The sequence below is a fragment of the Anopheles nili genome, chromosome 3 (assembly GCF_943737925.1).
Source record: "Anopheles nili chromosome 3, idAnoNiliSN_F5_01, whole genome shotgun sequence".
NCBI lineage: Eukaryota > Metazoa > Arthropoda > Insecta > Diptera > Culicidae > Anopheles > Anopheles nili.
Window position 1 is genome coordinate 39,553,209 of NC_071292.1, and position 19,631 is coordinate 39,572,839.

At 44.0% G+C, this 19,631-nt stretch overlaps 3 protein-coding genes across 3 annotated transcripts; all 3 read left to right on the forward strand.

The window, feature by feature from the left end:
- Positions 1-1,301: 1,301 nt before the first annotated feature.
- Positions 1,302-1,817, forward strand: LOC128724265 (dual specificity protein phosphatase 14-like; the record flags this gene model as incomplete). Its single annotated transcript, XM_053818005.1, has 1 exon — positions 1,302-1,817. A coding segment is annotated over one exon (516 nt), but the record flags the coding sequence as incomplete, so codon positions are not given.
- A 3,472-nt stretch (positions 1,818-5,289) lies between these two features.
- On the forward strand, positions 5,290-5,805 carry LOC128724267 (dual specificity protein phosphatase 14-like; the record flags this gene model as incomplete). Its single annotated transcript, XM_053818006.1, has 1 exon — positions 5,290-5,805. A coding segment is annotated over one exon (516 nt), but the record flags the coding sequence as incomplete, so codon positions are not given.
- A 3,474-nt stretch (positions 5,806-9,279) lies between these two features.
- On the forward strand, positions 9,280-9,795 carry LOC128724268 (dual specificity protein phosphatase 14-like; the record flags this gene model as incomplete). The annotated part of the gene is made up of 1 exon (XM_053818007.1): positions 9,280-9,795. A coding segment is annotated over one exon (516 nt), but the record flags the coding sequence as incomplete, so codon positions are not given.
- Positions 9,796-19,631: the final 9,836 nt, after the last annotated feature.

Consider the following 19,631-nt stretch of genomic DNA (forward strand, 5'->3'; position numbering starts at 1 on the left):
AAGACTAGTAGCCGCGGCCTGCCGAATAAGAGAAAAAGGCGAAGCTGGAAACACAATCGTAAGCAGAGCCAACAAAGGTCTTGAAAAACTCACCCAAAAACAACTTCCTGACATATCAAAACTCATCCACAACACCTCCCGTCCATGGGACCTACCGCCGATCCAAATAAACTGGCATTTCAGAGACAGTTTCAACAAACAACAACCAAAGATTGAAACCAACACTCTCTTCACTGAAATGCGACAAACATACTACAAACACCACCACCACATTTACACAGATGGTTCTAGCCACAACAACACAGCGGGCTGTGGAATTTATTCCAAATACGACAAAATCTCCATCAAACTGCCAGAACATACATCATCCTTTTCTGCCGAAGCAATAGCCATCATCATTGCAATAGAAGACTGCCTACGTTCCGACAAACCATCTGTCATATTTACTGATAGTGCCAGCGTTCTCTCTGCCTTAGAACACGGCAACTCCAGAGACGCTAACATCCAAAAACTCGAACAGCTTGCACAGGAATCCACAGTGTCCTTATGTTGGATTCCGAGCCATGCAAACATTCGAGGGAACGATAAAGCAGACCTTTTAGCCACTAAAGGTAGAAATAAAACCCATATAAACCACGACCCAATAACCCGGAAAGATATTCAAATTTCAACCAATCAAGCAATAGCCAAAAGCTGGGAATCCACCTGGTTCAACCTACAACAACCACTACTAAGAATAATCAAAACTACAACAGCACCCTGGCCTGATTATCCTAACAGCAATGACCAAAAAACTCTGTCCCGCCTTCGCATCGGCCACACACGGCTCACTCACACACATATACTAGATCAAGCGCCTCCGCCACTATGCAGTTACTGTGGAGTTTCCATTACAGTCCAACATATCCTTGTGGACTGTCTAGGATTCTCAAGGCAACGTACCTCCTGCCTTCTTGACTCACAACTGCACAAAATATTATCTCCGGATATAAAAAGCGAAGCGAAATTACTCAAATTCCTACGGCTCACCAACCTAAAGCAGCAAATATAAACACCTCACAGCTGCAAAGCCAAATAACATCGGATCACACGGAACGTTAGAGGCGAATGTAGCCAAGCTGGCTCAGTCTCTTTAAAAATACTCAAAAAAAAAATCATTTTGTGTCTGTTGCGAACGATATACGTTGCAATATTTTAAAATGTATTCAGATGTACGGAGATTTTCAAGGCTCCAAAAACTCCTTGATTATAGTGACAAAGACTTCGTGGAAATTATCCCACAGAAGGATGTATTTTCACAAATAGTCGAAAACCTCTACCTCTGCGGTGGAGGTGCCAATGTTGACGTGTTGCAAAAAAAGGGAATGACATTGATAATCAATGTTACAACCGAAGCCGAGTTAGCCGATACTGAACTCCCTGCGGAAAACACACGGTATCTAAGGATCCCGGAATTAAATAGGCATGAGACAAATCTGGAACCCTACTTCCATAAAGTAGCCGACATGATCCATCAGGAACGCAAGGCCGGTGGCGCTGCTCTAGTTCATTGCGTAGCAGGAATGAGCCGTTCAGTGACATTGTGCCTGGCGTACCTGATGAAGTACGGCCAGCTAAGCCTAAGGGACGCGTACGATCGCGTCAAGACCGTGCGGGCTCAGGTTGAACCCAACGAGTCTTTTATGTTACAGTTGCTCGGGTTCCAACATAAATTGTTCGGCGATCGATCCACATTCATGGATCTGCCGAACTATTGCGGTTTGGACTGTATTTTGATGGACATCCGGAATTCCCGCAAAAACATCGCGCGTCGCTAGATCGGCATTCTTAATTAAATGCTAGATCTGGGGATGGGGTTGGGTGGGTGGTGGGAATGTGGTTGGGTGGTTGGTGGGAATGGCTGGTGGGAATGACACCGACTGGCAATCCGACAGAGCAAGATGCGGGAAGGAACTATCATCGAGCTTGGCTCTGACAGGTCAATCTCTGTCGCAGGCCCCAAGGGACCCAACAACCTTGTGAGCCTCTTGTTGACCCTGATTAATCTACGGGGTAACAATCTAGAGGCAATCAAGTATGGCTTAGAAGGTCGAACTAAGACCACCTTTGAGGCTGTCATTTCAGCTTTGGACCTGAAGTCTTAGGTGATCACCCAAGGAAAGCCAAAGAGCTGAGAGACACTAACTCTGTCTCGGATTTCATTCATTCATTATCGATAGCGAGGAACAACCGATTTGACCGGAAGATCATTGACCTGCCTAATATTGGTGTGGAAGCCAGAGAGCTGAGACGGTGCTTTCAGCATCCAGTTTGTACCAGCACCCTAACTGCGGCGATAGTAGAGTAGATTCACCATCAAGTTCACAAGTGATCACGAAATAATGGAAAGTGAGTCCTTTGCCACAGTCTTTAGCCACTTCCCGTCCACGATCCCGTCAACTCCCTTTTTGGTTGATGGACAAAAGCATCCTGCAGAGCAGCCAAACCTACAGTCGGTGCCAAGGAGCGATGCTCCTTAGAACAGAAATTCGGAACGGAGACAGGTAAGTAAACTAGGTAGGCAGAATAATTGTTAGTGTAACTTTAGTACGTGCACACTAATGAACAAAGAAACAGGTTACGTGTGTATATGTTGTAACATATAAAGTTATTTTACAGATGCAAGTGGTTTTGGGAAAAACGTGGTTGCCAGATCGCTGAAAAATCCGTACGTTTACAGTCATTTTTCGAAAACACCCGAAACAGGGAATGATTTTGCTCTACATGTGGCGAAACGGAATTGGGGCTAAAACTGCAGCAAAAGAAGCAAAAGTGAACTCCCGCACAGTGTTGAAGCACTTCGGCGAAATTCGCATGCAGTTGCTGATGGAGATTAACAATGATTCACCGATTGGAGGACCTGGTCTGACAGTCGAGATAGACGAGACCAAAATCTCGACACGTAAGTACAACCGGGGCCGCATGAATGCCTTCCCCAATGAGTGGTTGGTGGAAGGCATTTGTCGGGAAACAAAGGAGATATTTCTATGGCTCGTAGAGCGCAGAAATACCGAAATTTTAACCGGCATAATCAACGAACATGTTCGTATCGGCTTCAAAATTGTAACCGATTGTTGGCGTGGTTACAATCATCTGAAACAGCACGGATACGGACATGTCGCTGTTAACCACTCAACTAACTTCGTGAATCCTTCTGATTCACTTATTCATACCCAAAATGTAGAAAAACTTTGGTGGTGGCTCAAAAATTCCTTCTCCTCCTCTGCTGGTACGCTACAGCAGAGCGATGACGCCGCCTTCGCCGTCCACCGTGGCGCGGAGAGAAGAAGCAGCTAGGCAACGGCGGAATGAGCGGCAACGAGCGTACCGCAGACAGCTGCAGGCTCGTCGGTTGGCACACGGGTCCCCAGCATCGCTGACGGCATGCCAACAAGCGGCGGCTAGCGCAGCGGAATTCACCGGGCGCTGATAATGGCGTCTGGTGAAGGCAAAGAAAGAAAGAAGAGAACGCTCTGAAAAGAAACTTAATGGAAAAAAAGAGAGTGCGCCGGAGCATTGAGCCCCTTTCGAATTTATTTTGTGATGACTTGCGTTTTTCAAATAGAATTTACCTTGAAGCAATAATTACTCGCGGGGAACGAGCTTCTTGGATAGTGAAGGATTTATTTATATGTTATATGTTAATAAACCCGATTATATTACAAAAAAAGAGCAGAGGCTCGCGCCCACCGCGGTCCGCGAGCTGAGTGTAGGAGCACCGGATAAGGTCTCCTCCAAGGTGTTTATGGTGTCCTTCTCGAAGGGCACCACAACGCTTGAACAAGAGCGTGGGATCACGCACTTGAACTATATCCGTGTCTGGTAAAAGAAATACTCCCCCAGAAGAGGCGATTGCAGTTAAATTCGCTTCAGGAGCATTTGTCACCAGCCCCAACAAATCTATTTTATGTGAGAGTGGACTCCTGCCGATTCAACATCTGGTCACCAAAAGACTAGTAGCCGCGGCCTGCCGAATAAGAGAAAAAGGCGAAGCTGGAAACACAATAGTAAACAGAGCCAACAAAGGTCTTGAAAAACTCACCCAAAAACAACTTCCTGACATATCAAAACTCATCCGCAACACCTCCCGTCCATGGGACCTACCGCCGATCCAAATAAACTGGCATTTCAGAGACAGTTTCAACAAACAACAACGAAAGATTGAAACCAACACTCTCTTCACTGAAATGCGACAAACATACTACAAACACCACCACCACATTTACACAGATGGTTCTAGCCACAACAACACAGCGGGCTGTGGAATTTATTCCAAATACGACAAAATCTCCATCAAACTGCCAGAACATACATCATCCTTTTCTGCCGAAGCAATAGCCATCATCATTGCAATAGAAGACTGCCTACGTTCCGACAAACCATCTGTCATATTTACTGATAGTGCCAGCGTTCTCTCTGCCTTAGAACACGGCAACTCCAGAGACGCTAACATCCAAAAACTCGAACAGCTTGCACAGGAATCCACAGTGTCCTTATGTTGGATTCCGAGCCATGCAAACATTCGAGGGAACGATAAAGCAGACCTTTTAGCCACTAAAGGTAGAAATAAAACCCATATAAACCACGACCCAATAACCCGGAAAGATATTCAAATTTCAACCAATCAAGCAATAGCCAAAAGCTGGGAATCCACCTGGTTCAACCTACAACAACCACTACTAAGAATAATCAAAACTACAACAGCACCCTGGCCTGATTATCCTAACAGCAATGACCAAAAAACTCTGTCCCGCCTTCGCATCGGCCACACACGGCTCACTCACACACATATACTAGATCAAGCGCCTCCGCCACTATGCAGTTACTGTGGAGTTTCCATTACAGTCCAACATATCCTTGTGGACTGTCTAGGATTCTCAAGGCAACGTACCTCCTGCCTTCTTGACTCACAACTGCACAAAATATTATCTCCGGATATAAAAAGCGAAGCGAAATTACTCAAATTCCTACGGCTCACCAACCTAAAGCAGCAAATATAAACACCTCACAGCTGCAAAGCCAAATAACATCGGATCACACGGAACGTTAGAGGCGAATGTAGCCAAGCTGGCTCAGTCTCTTTAAAAATACTCAAAAAAAAAATCATTTTGTGTCTGTTGCGAACGATATACGTTGCAATATTTTAAAATGTATTCAGATGTACGGAGATTTTCAAGGCTCCAAAAACTCCTTGATTATAGTGACAAAGACTTCGTGGAAATTATCCCACAGAAGGATGTATTTTCACAAATAGTCGAAAACCTCTACCTCTGCGGTGGAGGTGCCAATGTTGACGTGTTGCAAAAAAAGGGAATGACATTGATAATCAATGTTACAACCGAAGCCGAGTTAGCCGATACTGAACTCCCTGCGGAAAACACACGGTATCTAAGGATCCCGGAATTAAATAGGCATGAGACAAATCTGGAACCCTACTTCCATAAAGTAGCCGACATGATCCATCAGGAACGCAAGGCCGGTGGCGCTGCTCTAGTTCATTGCGTAGCAGGAATGAGCCGTTCAGTGACATTGTGCCTGGCGTACCTGATGAAGTACGGCCAGCTAAGCCTAAGGGACGCGTACGATCGCGTCAAGACCGTGCGGGCTCAGGTTGAACCCAACGAGTCTTTTATGTTACAGTTGCTCGGGTTCCAACATAAATTGTTCGGCGATCGATCCACATTCATGGATCTGCCGAACTATTACGGTTTGGACTATATTTTGATGGACATCCGGAATTCCCGCAAAAACATCGCGCGTCGCTAGATCGGCATTCTTAATTAAATGCTAGATCTGGGGATGGGGTTGGGTGGGTGGTGGGAATGTGGTTGGGTGGTTGGTGGGAATGGCTGGTGGGAATGACACCGACTGGCAATCCGACAGAGCAAGATGCGGGAAGGAACTATCATCGAGCTTGGCTCTGACAGGTCAATCTCTGTCGCAGGCCCCAAGGGACCCAACAACCTTGTGAGCCTCTTGTTGACCCTGATTAATCTACGGGGTAACAATCTAGAGGCAATCAAGTATGGCTTAGAAGGTCGAACTAAGACCACCTTTGAGGCTGTCATTTCAGCTTTGGACCTGAAGTCTTAGGTGATCACCCAGGGAAAGCCAAAGAGCTGAGAGACACTAACTCTGTCTCGGATTTCATTCATTCATTATCGATAGCGAGGAACAACCGATTTGACCGGAAGATCATTGACCTGTCTAATATTGGTGTGGAAGCCAGAGAGCTGAGACGGTGCTTTCAGCATCCAGTTTGTACCAGCACCCTAACTGCGGCGATAGTAGAGTAGATTCACCATCAAGTTCACAAGTGATCACGAAATAATGGAAAGTGAGTCCTTTGCCACAGTCTTTAGCCACTTCCCGTCCACGATCCCGTCAACTCCCTTTTTGGTTGATGGACAAAAGCATCCTGCAGAGCAGCCAAACCTACAGTCGGTGCCAAGGAGCGATGCTCCTTAGAACAGAAATTCGGAACGGAGACAGGTAAGTAAACTAGGTAGGCAGAATAATTGTTAGTGTAACTTTAGTACGTGCACACTAATGAACAAAGAAACAGGTTACGTGTGTATATGTTGTAACATATAAAGTTATTTTACAGATGCAAGTGGTTTTGGGAAAAACGTGGTTGCCAGATCGCTGAAAAATCCGTACGTTTACAGTCATTTTTCGAAAACATCCGAAACAGGGAATGATTTTGCTCTACATGTGGAGAAACGGAATTGGGGCTAAAACTGCAGCAAAAGAAGCAAAAGTGAACTCCCGCACAGTGTTGAAGCACTTCGGCGAAATTCGCATGCAGTTGCTGATGGAGATTAACAATGATTCACCGATTGGAGGACCTGGTCTGACAGTCGAGATAGACGAGACCAAAATCTCGACACGTAAGTACAACCGGGGCCGCATGAATGCCTTCCCCAATGAGTGGTTGGTGGAAGGCATTTGTCGGGAAACAAAGGAGATATTTCTATGGCTCGTAGAGCGCAGAAATACCGAAATTTAAACCGGCATAATCAACGAACATGTTCGTATCGGCTTCAAAATTGTAACCGATTGTTGGCGTGGTTACAATCATCTGAAACAGCACGGATACGGACATGTCGCTGTTAACCACTCAACTAACTTCGTGAATCCTTCTGATTCACTTATTCATACCCAAAATGTAGAAAAACTTTGGTGGTGGCTCAAAAATTCCTTCTCCTCCTCTGCTGGTACGCTACAGCAGAGCGATGACGCCGCCTTCGCCGTCCACCGTGGCGCGGAGAGAAGAAGCAGCTAGGCAACGGCGGAATGAGCGGCAACGAGCGTACCGCAGACAGCTGCAGGCTCGTCGGTTGGCACACGGGTCCCCAGCATCGCTGACGGCATCCCAACAAGCGGCGGCTAGCGCAGCGGAATTCACCGGGCGCTGATAATGGCGTCTGGTGAAGGCAAAGAAAGAAAGAAGAGAACGCTCTGAAAAGAAACTTAATGGAAAAAAAGAGAGTGCACCGGAGCATTGAGCCCCTTTCGAATTTATTTTGTGATGACTTGCGTTTTTCAAATAGAATTTACCTTGAAGCAATAATTACTCGCGGGGAACGAGCTTCTTGGATAGTGAAGGATTTATTTATATGTTATATGTTAATAAACCCGATTATATTACAAAAAAAAGAGCAGAGGCTCGCGCCCACCGCGGTCCGCGAGCTGAGTGTAGGAGCACCGGATGAGGTCTCCTCCAAGGTGTTTATTGTGTCCTTCTCGAAGGGCACCACAAACGCTTGAACAAGAGCGTGGGATCACGCACTTGAACTATACCCGTGTCTGGTAAAAGAAATACTCCCCCAGAAGAGGCGATTGCAGTTAAATTCGCTTCAGGAGCATTTGTCACCAGCCTCAACAAATCTATTTTATGTGAGAGTGGACTCCTGCCGATTCAACATCTGGTCACCAAAAGACTAGTAGCCGCGGCCTGCCGAATAAGAGAAAAAGGCGAAGCTGGAAACACAATCGTAAGCAGAGCCAACAAAGGTCTTGAAAAACTCACCCAAAAACAACTTCCTGACATATCAAAACTCATCCACAACACCTCCCGTCCATGGGACCTACCGCCGATCCAAATAAACTGGCATTTCAGAGACAGTTTCAACAAACAACAACGAAAGATTGAAACCAACACTCTCTTCACTGAAATGCGACAAACATACTACAAACACCACCACCACATTTACACAGATGGTTCTAGCCACAACAACACAGCGGGCTGTGGAATTTATTCCAAATACGACAAAATCTCCATCAAACTGCCAGAACATACATCATCCTTTTCTGCCGAAGCAATAGCCATCATCATTGCAATAGAAGACTGCCTACGTTCCGACAAACCATCTGTCATATTTACTGATAGTGCCAGCGTTCTCTCTGCCTTAGAACACGGCAACTCCAGAGACGCTAACATCCAAAAACTCGAACAGCTTGCACAGGAATCCACAGTGTCCTTATGTTGGATTCCGAGCCATGCAAACATTCGAGGGAACGATAAAGCAGACCTTTTAGCCACTAAAGGTAGAAATAAAACCCATATAAACCACGACCCAATAACCCGGAAAGATATTCAAATTTCAACCAATCAAGCAATAGCCAAAAGCTGGGAATCCACCTGGTTCAACCTACAACAACCACTACTAAGAATAATCAAAACTACAACAGCACCCTGGCCTGATTATCCTAACAGCAATGACCAAAAAACTCTGTCCCGCCTTCGCATCGGCCACACACGGCTCACTCACACACATATACTAGATCAAGCGCCTCCGCCACTATGCAGTTACTGTGGAGTTTCCATTACAGTCCAACATATCCTTGTGGACTGTCTAGGATTCTCAAGGCAACGTACCTCCTGCCTTCTTGACTCACAACTGCACAAAATATTATCTCCGGATATAAAAAGCGAAGCGAAATTACTCAAATTCCTACGGCTCACCAACCTAAAGCAGCAAATATAAACACCTCACAGCTGCAAAGCCAAATAACATCGGATCACACGGAACGTTAGAGGCGAATGTAGCCAAGCTGGCTCAGTCTCTTTAAAAATACTCAAAAAAAAAATCATTTTGTGTCTGTTGCGAACGATATACGTTGCAATATTTTAAAATGTATTCAGATGTACGGAGATTTTCAAGGCTCCAAAAACTCCTTGATTATAGTGACAAAGACTTCGTGGAAATTATCCCACAGAAGGATGTATTTTCACAAATAGTCGAAAACCTCTACCTCTGCGGTGGAGGTGCCAATGTTGACGTGTTGCAAAAAAAGGGAATGACATTGATAATCAATGTTACAACCGAAGCCGAGTTAGCCGATACTGAACTCCCTGCGGAAAACACACGGTATCTAAGGATCCCGGAATTAAATAGGCATGAGACAAATCTGGAACCCTACTTCCATAAAGTAGCCGACATGATCCATCAGGAACGCAAGGCCGGTGGCGCTGCTCTAGTTCATTGCGTAGCAGGAATGAGCCGTTCAGTGACATTGTGCCTGGCGTACCTGATGAAGTACGGCCAGCTAAGCCTAAGGGACGCGTACGATCGCGTCAAGACCGTGCGGGCTCAGGTTGAACCCAACGAGTCTTTTATGTTACAGTTGCTCGGGTTCCAACATAAATTGTTCGGCGATCGATCCACATTCATGGATCTGCCGAACTATTGCGGTTTGGACTGTATTTTGATGGACATCCGGAATTCCCGCAAAAACATCGCGCGTCGCTAGATCGGCATTCTTAATTAAATGCTAGATCTGGGGATGGGGTTGGGTGGGTGGTGGGAATGTGGTTGGGTGGTTGGTGGGAATGGCTGGTGGGAATGACACCGACTGGCAATCCGACAGAGCAAGATGCGGGAAGGAACTATCATCGAGCTTGGCTCTGACAGGTCAATCTCTGTCGCAGGCCCCAAGGGACCCAACAACCTTGTGAGCCTCTTGTTGACCCTGATTAATCTACGGGGTAACAATCTAGAGGCAATCAAGTATGGCTTAGAAGGTCGAACTAAGACCACCTTTGAGGCTGTCATTTCAGCTTTGGACCTGAAGTCTTAGGTGATCACCCAAGGAAAGCCAAAGAGCTGAGAGACACTAACTCTGTCTCGGATTTCAGTCATTATCGATAGCGAGGAACAACCGATTTGACCGGAAGATCATTGACCTGTCTAATATTGGTGTGGAAGCCAGAGAGCTGAGACGGTGCTTTCAGCATCCAGTTTGTACCAGCACCCTAACTGCGGCGATAGTAGAGTAGATTCACCATAAAGTTCACAAGTGATCACGAAATAATGGAAAGTGAGTCCTTTGCCACAGTCTTTAGCCACTTCCCGTCCACGATCCCGTCAACTCCCTTTTTGGTTGATGGACAAAAGCATCCTGCAGAGCAGCCAAACCTACAGTCGGTGCCAAGGAGCGATGCTCCTTAGAACAGAAATTCGGAACGGAGACAGGTAAGTAAACTAGGTAGGCAGAATAATTGTTAGTGTAACTTTAGTACGTACATAGTACTAAACAAAGAAATAAATTACGTGTGTACATCTTGTAAATTTGTTTTGCAGATGCAAGTTGGTGTGTGGGAAACGTGGTTGCCAGAACGCCGAAAGATCCGTGCGTTCACAGTCATTTTTCGAAGGCACCCGTTACTCCCTGAAACAGATAATGATCTTGCTCTACATGTGGAGAATCGGAATTGGGGCTAAAACTGCAGCAAAAGAAGCTAAAGTGAACCCTCGCACAGTGCTGAAGCTCTTCGGCGAAATTCGCATGCAGTTGCTGATGGAGATTAACAATGATTCACCGATTGGAGGACCTGGTCTGACAGTCGAGATAGACGAGACCAAAATCTCGACACGTAAGTACAACCGGGGCCGCATGAATGCCTTCCCCAAAGAGTGGTTGGTGGGAGGCATTTGTCGGGAAACAAAGGAGATATTTCTGGTGCTCGTAGAGCGCAGAAATACCGAAATTTTAACCGGCATAATCAACGAACATGTTCGTAACGGCTCCAAAATTGGAACTGATTGTTGTCGTGGTTACAATCATCTGAAACAACACGGATACGAACATGTCGCTGTTAACCACTCAACTAACATCGTGAATCCTTCTGATTCTCTTATTCATACCCAAAATGTAGAAAAACTTTGCTGGTGGCTCAAAAATTTCCAAAAAAAAAAATGGGTACCAACAGAGGAACAAATTTAAATCAATACATAGCAGAGCATGCTTTTCGTAGAACACATGCCAACACATTTTCTGCTCTCTCTTATTAATGTGAACTAAATATGGGTTTAAGTTTGTCGCTTTAGTTTTATGCTTATAACTAATGCTTTTTATCTAGTTTTTGGTTAGCTAATACTTTCCGACCTCCACGTGGTGCCAACTGGAGTATACAGAAGACAAAAGTGTATTCTTACATCAAATGCCTAATGTATATACTAACAGGAAAGCTATATTTTAGGATGATGTAAACGGTGATCTGCAACAACGCACAACGTACAGGTCTACGCAGATTCGTGACTTATAATATTAAATGTGCAAACCAGGATGTAAGTATGACACATTATTTCATTACAATCCTCATTTTCAATATAATTTGAGGATTTTAAGAAATAAAATGTATTCGATAACTCGTTCATCATATGGCGGTCCATAGGATCGGGAGTAAAACGATCGTATCGATTTGTTTGTCACCGAATGCGAATCGATCCATATAAATTATTTATTTCAGGAGGTACTCTTTCACAAAACGAAATTTATGGAACTTCACGAATTACATCCAAAGGAGTGAAAACCTCGGAGACCATTTTCTACACAATAGCCTCACCGTCGTGGAGCGACTTAGACTCGCACAGGCCCCGGTGGGCTGGTCACTTTATTAGAATGGAACCCGACGACCCAGCCCGCAGACGACGGCGCTCGACCGCGAGAGGCTCCGGTTTCTCGTGAGGTAGGCCAAGACCGATAAGCGGTTGTAGCGCCTGAGAAGTATATAAAGTAATTGATAAGCTATAAACACATAATGGCAATCATTCGATGTGACATGACTGATAAGTTTCCCTAAGCACAAATCAACTAGAATAGCTAATATCAACTAGAATAATATACAATCAATGGATCTTCCAAGCCTCACAAATCCCTCACGGGTACTTGGTTTCTGAAGGGAGTGTTTTGTTAAAAATAAAGCACAATTTTTAAAACGGTGGCTGCGACACTGGTAGCTCACATGCTGCAGAGCCCGTCAAATTGGAGCCGATGATGAGGGCAGTGCATCCTGTTTCACAGCGGAAAACACAGCTCCTCGTCGATCGTCAACGGGAGCGGTGGCGGCGTGTCAACGAGGCGGCGTCGGATGGGCATGCTGCGCAACCCCGGCACACCTCTCTTGATGCGTTACAGCCGAGTTAGGACACCGCCATCACCGACTGAAGTGGCGCGAAGGGCTGAGACTGCAAGACAGCGCCGAAACGACCACCATCACGAGTACCGTCGTGAGCTGCGAATGCGTGGACAGCGGACTTCTCTCGTGTCTGCGTCAACACTAAAGGCGGCGGAAGACGCGGCAACCAGCATCGTCGAGTTCTCTGTACACTAACACGGGAACGTCTACGACTGATGCTGTAGTGAGCGTTTTCTCACAATCGTTGCGCAAAATTGAAACATGAAGAAAACTTTATACAGCGAAATTCTTCCAAAATATACCCCCCATTTAGCTTGAATCCCTCACGGGTAAGAAATTTAAGGGTAAGAGAGGGCGGTAAAAATGTATTTAAGCCCTCGTCCGGCAGCATGGGTTGGTGTCTAAGGAAATTAGCATTGACAGCACTTGGATTGACAGCATTTAGCCGATATTTTTTTGTTTTCAACTAGATCAAACATGCTATAGATCATTTATTCAAATACACATTATTCAATTTGACCGTTGAAAGTAAAAATAAACTGTGAGGAGGGGAGGGAGGGGTTGTTGCGTGTCTGGAATTGTTGGGTGGGGGGGTTGATATTTTGCATAAACCTCCCTCCCCAAGCACCAATCAGATTGTTCGATTAGTGGGGGGAGGTTTGGGTGGGTGAGGGGGTTGTTGGGTGGGCGGAGGGGTTGATATTTTGTATAAGTCCCCCCCCCCACTCACCCACCAAATCCACACATTCAACAACACCCTTCCTCTTCTAACAATTAATTTTTACTTTCAACGGTCAAATTGAATAATGTGTATTTGAATAAATGATCAATAGCATGTTTGATCTAGTTGAAAACAAAAAAATATCGGCTAAATGCTGTCAATCCAAGTGCTGTCAATGCTAATTTCCTTAGACACCAACCCATGCTGTCGGACGAGGGCTTAAATACATTTTTACCGAGAGGGCTTAGTTGTAACTTATTACTGTAAATAAACCCCATTGTTATTAAAAAAGCTACTTGCTGAGAATTTTGCTCACTCGCATCGAGTGAGCGTTACGATGACTAGTCCACACGATGCTGTTGTTAGCAACAGCATCCGTAAGCTAGCATGGGCTCAATGTTTTCTTCCCGACACTGACCGGGCCTTCTTGGATGAGATCCGGACACTTATAAAGTACAGTGCCGGAATTAAAGCTCCTGGACCAGACAACATCTTTAACGTGATGTTAAAGTATGGAGGCCATGGAGGTATGAGTTGCTTAACCAACATCTTTAACAGATGTCTGGAACTGGGTGGTATTTCCCCACCCAATGGAATCTTGCAAAAGTCGTTCCAATCCAAAAAAATAGGGAAGGATTCTTCCCTAACCTCGAACTACCGTCCGATCGCCCTCTTGCCTGTTGTAAGCAAGATTTTCGAGAGAGTGGTTTATACGCGGATAGAGGCCCACTGTACCGACTGCAATGCGTTGACGGGTGTCCATTTTGGCTTTATAAGAGGACACTCTACAGCTCACCAGCTGCAGCATATCCTGAATGTCATTAATGACGATAAACGTGATGAAAAGTCCAATGCGATAGCATTATTGGACATCGAAAAAGCTTTTGACAACGTTTGGCACAATGGCTCTTTGCATAAGCTTCGTGTACAAGAATTTTCGACGTACTTAGTGAGAACCAATCAGTCCTATCTGAGTTCTCGTACGTCAGTTGTTCATGTAGAGGGAACAATGTCCGACCCCTGTGCCAACTGTGCTGGCGTTCCACAGAGGAGTTTCCTAGGGCCACTCCTTTACAATTGTTTTACGTCGGATGTTCCCGACATGGATAACCATACGCAGCTGTCGTTATATGCAGACGACACTACCATTTTGTACTCCACTCGAAATTTGGAGTGTCTCCAAGGAGGATTTCAGAAGTTTTGGATAAATATATCCAATACCACAATGAGTGGAGGATCAGGGTAAATTTTGGTAAGTCCTAAAAATTTACAATAATTCACCACTTATTGGTTAATTAGGCACACATTTTGGTACCTTACAAGATTGCTTCTGAAGAATGATTGCTTCTGAATTATTACAAATACACGTCAAAAACATAACTAAAATCAAGCAACAAGAACCGCAACAGGAACATCATGTTTTAGCCATCCGTCAAGACTCTACAGGGAAAAAAATGCGACGTGCATGTAAACGATGCTACAACAATAATAGGCAAGACATGGACCGCTCAAAGGCACGTAAAACAGTTAAAAGATCGTTTACATATTGTTAAAGCTGTCCCGATCAACCTCAACTTTGCGCTGAATGTTTTAACATTGTTCATCTAAAATAAACGATGCATAAATTAACTAATTATGATATCACATAATTATGGATAATTGAAGAACAGAAAAACCATAAACACTCATTTTAATTGACTTTCTTAGAAAGAGTAAAATTATTTCGTGTAACTCATCTGTTTCATTATGAAATGTGTCAGCCACTATGTGGCTGACGTGGCCCATTCGAAAAAATCCGTCAGTGTACATCATCATGTACATCAGTGTAATCCACATAGTGTACATCATCTTGCTACGAAGGCGTTTGGCCTCCTTAGGAGTTTGTATCCGCTTATCGCGCGCCGCTCGAGACTATCGAGAGATAATAAACTTATTATCTATCGACAAGTCATCTTGCCGGTGCCGATGTACGAATGAAATGTCTGGAGCAATTGTTCCAAAGCGGATATCCAAGTGGTGCAGAGAATCCAGAACAGGTTTCTGAAGATGATAGGGGTCTGCATATAGATGCAGGGATCCCGTTGGGTAAGTGATCGCTTCAAAACTAGTCTCATGCGTTTCCAACTCACCTCCCGTAACTCAACTTTTGCGCTGATCTGGGATCTTTTTTAGGGTGAATTTTTTGATTAGTTTTTAGTTACGTTTAAGGTTTAGACTGTAGGTATTTTCATAGTTTAAGACTGAAACTGGAGACGAAAGGGAGAAAAACACCGTATGGAATAGTTACTTTGAAGGCAATCGAAGAGAATGCAAAACCTCCCAGTGTCGAATGAAATAAATGTGCCAAGGACTCCCTTTCCTCCATGGCATCTCGAGCCACACACTTCAAATCTCATAATTTTCGATAGCAGGCTGCGTAATAGCTTACCTCCACTGCAAAGCTTTCATTTACTCGTTACGCAACGGCCTGTGTCCCCAGATGTTGGACGGAAATTCAGGTGCGCGCGATACGTGCACCTGAAGGAGCTTCGTTTCGCCCACCTGAAGGAGCTTCGTTTCGCACACCAGAATGAGTCACAAGAGGCCGAGGACTATGGGACCGTGGACAACGTGGATTTATAAGAGGCCGAAGACAAGGAAGAGGCCGAGGACAAGGAAGAGACCGAGGACAAGGAAGGATTGGCAGAACGCGGGGCCAAGTACAAAGGAGAGTTAGAACAAGAAGCCGGACAAAACGAGGCTCAGCGACAGCCGCCGTGGTGCCAAAAAAATTGTTACCAACATTAAATCTCCAAAAAAATCACCAATGCAAGTTTCAAAAAAATACGTCTGTGTCCATTATTTTTTAATTTTCCTTTCAGTCTTAGGGTATGGGAGCAATCTTTCGCTCACTCTCGCGTATCCCCCGGAAAAAGCTCTCTTAACTGTTTTTCGTACCCATTTGTCACTCATTCTGTCGCAGCATACGCACACCACCGAGCGTGTCGTTTTTCATGCAACAGGGTGCGCAGGCGGCTAGTTCGACATACGGCAGCAGGCTAAGTTGCATACGGTTTATAACAGTGTTCCAGACAACCTTTATTTTAAGTCTAACTAATTTTGACAACCCCGAGCTTGCTTACGGACCCCGAACAGATAAATGTGACAGTGAATAATTCCGTGAGGCTTGATCAAAAAGTGGTTTTTTTCCTGGCCCTAAAAAAAGGTGACTGCCCTTTGCCAATTTCGAGAGCGATTTTTAGCGTTGCATCACTGGAGGTTCCCTGTGTTTCTTAAACCCCTCTCTTCACTCTCTTCCCAGTGTTTCTCTGCTCTTTTTTTAAGTGCTTAAAACAAACAGAAACAAGGGTTTAGGAAAAACAACGGTCCCCTTCCCATTGTTTTTCCTAAACCCTGAAGGAGAATTAATGGAGCACAGAAAAGCCTCTGCCCCAACAAAGGCTTCCTTTAATGCCCGTATTCGGATTAATTCTTTTACAGTAAAATATCGCACGTTGGGCATTTTCCGGGATAAAAGCCCGAAAACCAAAATCGGATTTTCGATAAACATTCAATTGTTTCTCAATCTAAATAATTTAGCTAAGAAAAATGTGTAATTTTATATCTGCAAGTCTTTTAGTTTTCGAAATACAATCTCACAAAAATAGTTTTTTTTTTATTTTGTGCTTCATTTTGAGCAAAATCTTACCTATCTAAGTTTATCGGAAATCCGATTTAGGTTTTCGGACTTTTATCCCGGTAAATGCCCAACGTGCATTGGCTTGGTCATCTGATTCCCTACCTTCTTATACTTATATCACTCAAATTTTCCAATCCAGGAATATAGGACTTAAATATCCGTACTTTACTATGAATGGTAGAACATTATGAATATATGAATGAATGAGTGTGCACAGGATGTCACTGTGCAGATCTCCGATCCAGAAGAACAGGAGGCCCAATAAAGCAAATAAGGGAAACAACGAAACCTGTAAATTGGAAGAGTCCTTGGTAAGAGGATTAAATTCCGACAGTAGTCCTCAGAAGAGAGGATGGTATTCTGACAGTAGTCCAAACAGCCATCGGAGCGACCAGCATATTCCAACCGGCCAAATACGAGACGGCTGTTGTGATAGCCGGTTTTGTGCGGATATGCTTCCTGGTACAGGAAGAAGCGTGGTAAAAAGTACAAGCAGCAGGAGGAGCAATCCCCACCTCTGTCGCGTTCCGGAGAGAACGTGACGTAACCACGACGCTGTGGCAGGACCAATGAACTATCATATGTCGCAGGCGCTCTCAGGACACAGATTCTTCCGAGATAGGACGCCATCCATCACCGTTTCCTCCATCGAGGAGACAGCTCAGCGATAACTCCAGACAACCTGCAAGAGCCACGACGTCGACGTCACCAAACCGACGGGGTGACACCGCAGCGGCTAGCCGCCCACACAAAGAAGCGCCGCATAAGGCGCAACATGCTTCAAAAGGCACGACGTGACCAGCAGCGAGCGTGACCAGCGACGTCATCAAGAAGCTGCCCCTCTACCACAGCTGCACGTGAAGGACGATCCTCTACCGCTGACGCCGGACTAAAATGCAGCTGCCAGCGCGGAGAGCACCTGTGGCCTGAAGCGGCCACATACCCGAAAACGAGAAACAGTAAATCTTGAATAATGATCGTAAGCTGAAAATTAGTAACTAGTCCTGAAGAGAGACTAGACAAATGTATGTATAAACATAAAACGATTGAAACGTCGCGCAACCACGAGGAGAGGATATGTTGGGCTGTCTAGGGCACGTTATTAGAGCTCCATATACTTAAGCCCTCGCGAAAAGGGTATGTTGGGTGGGTAGCTCTTGGATAATAAAGATCAATTCTTTAAAAATGACCTCGGTTCTACGTTAACCATCTTCTACGCATGAGTAGAGTACGACACCGCGATACCAGCTTTTAAGAAAGCTATCATGGCTATTATAAGTTTTAAATCCCCATTCGAAACATCGAATATCTGAACTTTTCTTCTTTAATACAGTACCGTTTATCTTCAAAAGTAACGACACCTAAGTATAATCATTTTTTCAAAATTTTCTGTGCTGTAACTATCTCTTTCACGCCCGCAGTAGAAGTTGACGGAAGTTTGCTAATAAATTCTACAACATTTATTATGACCATCTCATCTCAACACACGGCCAAAATTTGCAACACGTTTAAAAAGTTCACAGTTTTTACCGTTGAATACATCTTTCACATCGCCAATCGAAAACAATCTTAAACAAATCCTTAGAATCCACAAAAGCCTAGAATAAGTACAAATAGAGTATCATCAGAAATTGAATGAGTGCCAACAACAATGAACAATACCATCATCAACAACATTCTGCTAAATTTGAATAACAAAACCTAAGCTATTTACTTCGTACAGAGTATACATAACTACGGGTTTATGTGAGGAGCTAAGAAATATCATGAGGTTATTTATTTTCCGATGGCATTCCCTATGCTCAGTGATTCTTTCCATGAAGATGATTTTTTAACAAGAATTAAAAATTGCTCTGAGGCGTAAAACTTTAATTCGCGTTTATCTCCAATTGACACTTACGTGTGTCTATCAACTAACAAGGAACAGAAAGGTGACTTTTCTAACGTCGCAATTACCGAACACCTACTGATGGTAAAGCTAATAATCAATCGTTGTTTGCCAACAATGTATGAAGACTAAGCAGTTGTAACAAATAAAATGAATATTATCACCATATTTTATCGAGCTCATACAAATACAACACAGTGTGAACCGAAAAAATCAAACTGATTGTAAACTGTTTTTTTCTTTTAAATAACACGTCACACGATGTAAGCTACTATCTTGAAACACACAATATAAAATTTACAAATATTTCTCGAGTTTGCATTCGTTTACCAACAAATCGTCTGATTTATCCATAAGACTGATGTTCACTTCATCAATCAACTCTACTTATCATACCGTAACTTTTGATTGCTTAATTGTTATTTCAAATATTTTTCACGAGGACAATGTTCAATCGCTCATCATAGAAAAATTAACCTACAGCATTTTGAACACATTACTAATTATCGATTTAATTTTTGTAGGTCGATTCTTGGGTGTCAACGCTTGTTCACCACACCTATGAAATAGAATAATAATTATCGAAATGTTGTATCATCAACTATATCTCATATTTCCAACTACTTACCCCTCGGACACATGTATGCGCATGCATCTTGCTCAATCGGATTAATTTGCTTTGAATCTTTCGAGATTCTGTTTTTACATTCCATTAAACGCAAACAAAAATGTTGTTTTTTTTTATATTGTTTGTTAACTTGTTTCGATCGATTGTTTGATCTCATCAAATCGTCGAATTACGAAACATTATACATATAGAGCCAAACAATACTACTGCGAATAAGGAATAAGCCGAAAGAGCGTGAGAATTTGAGGGACA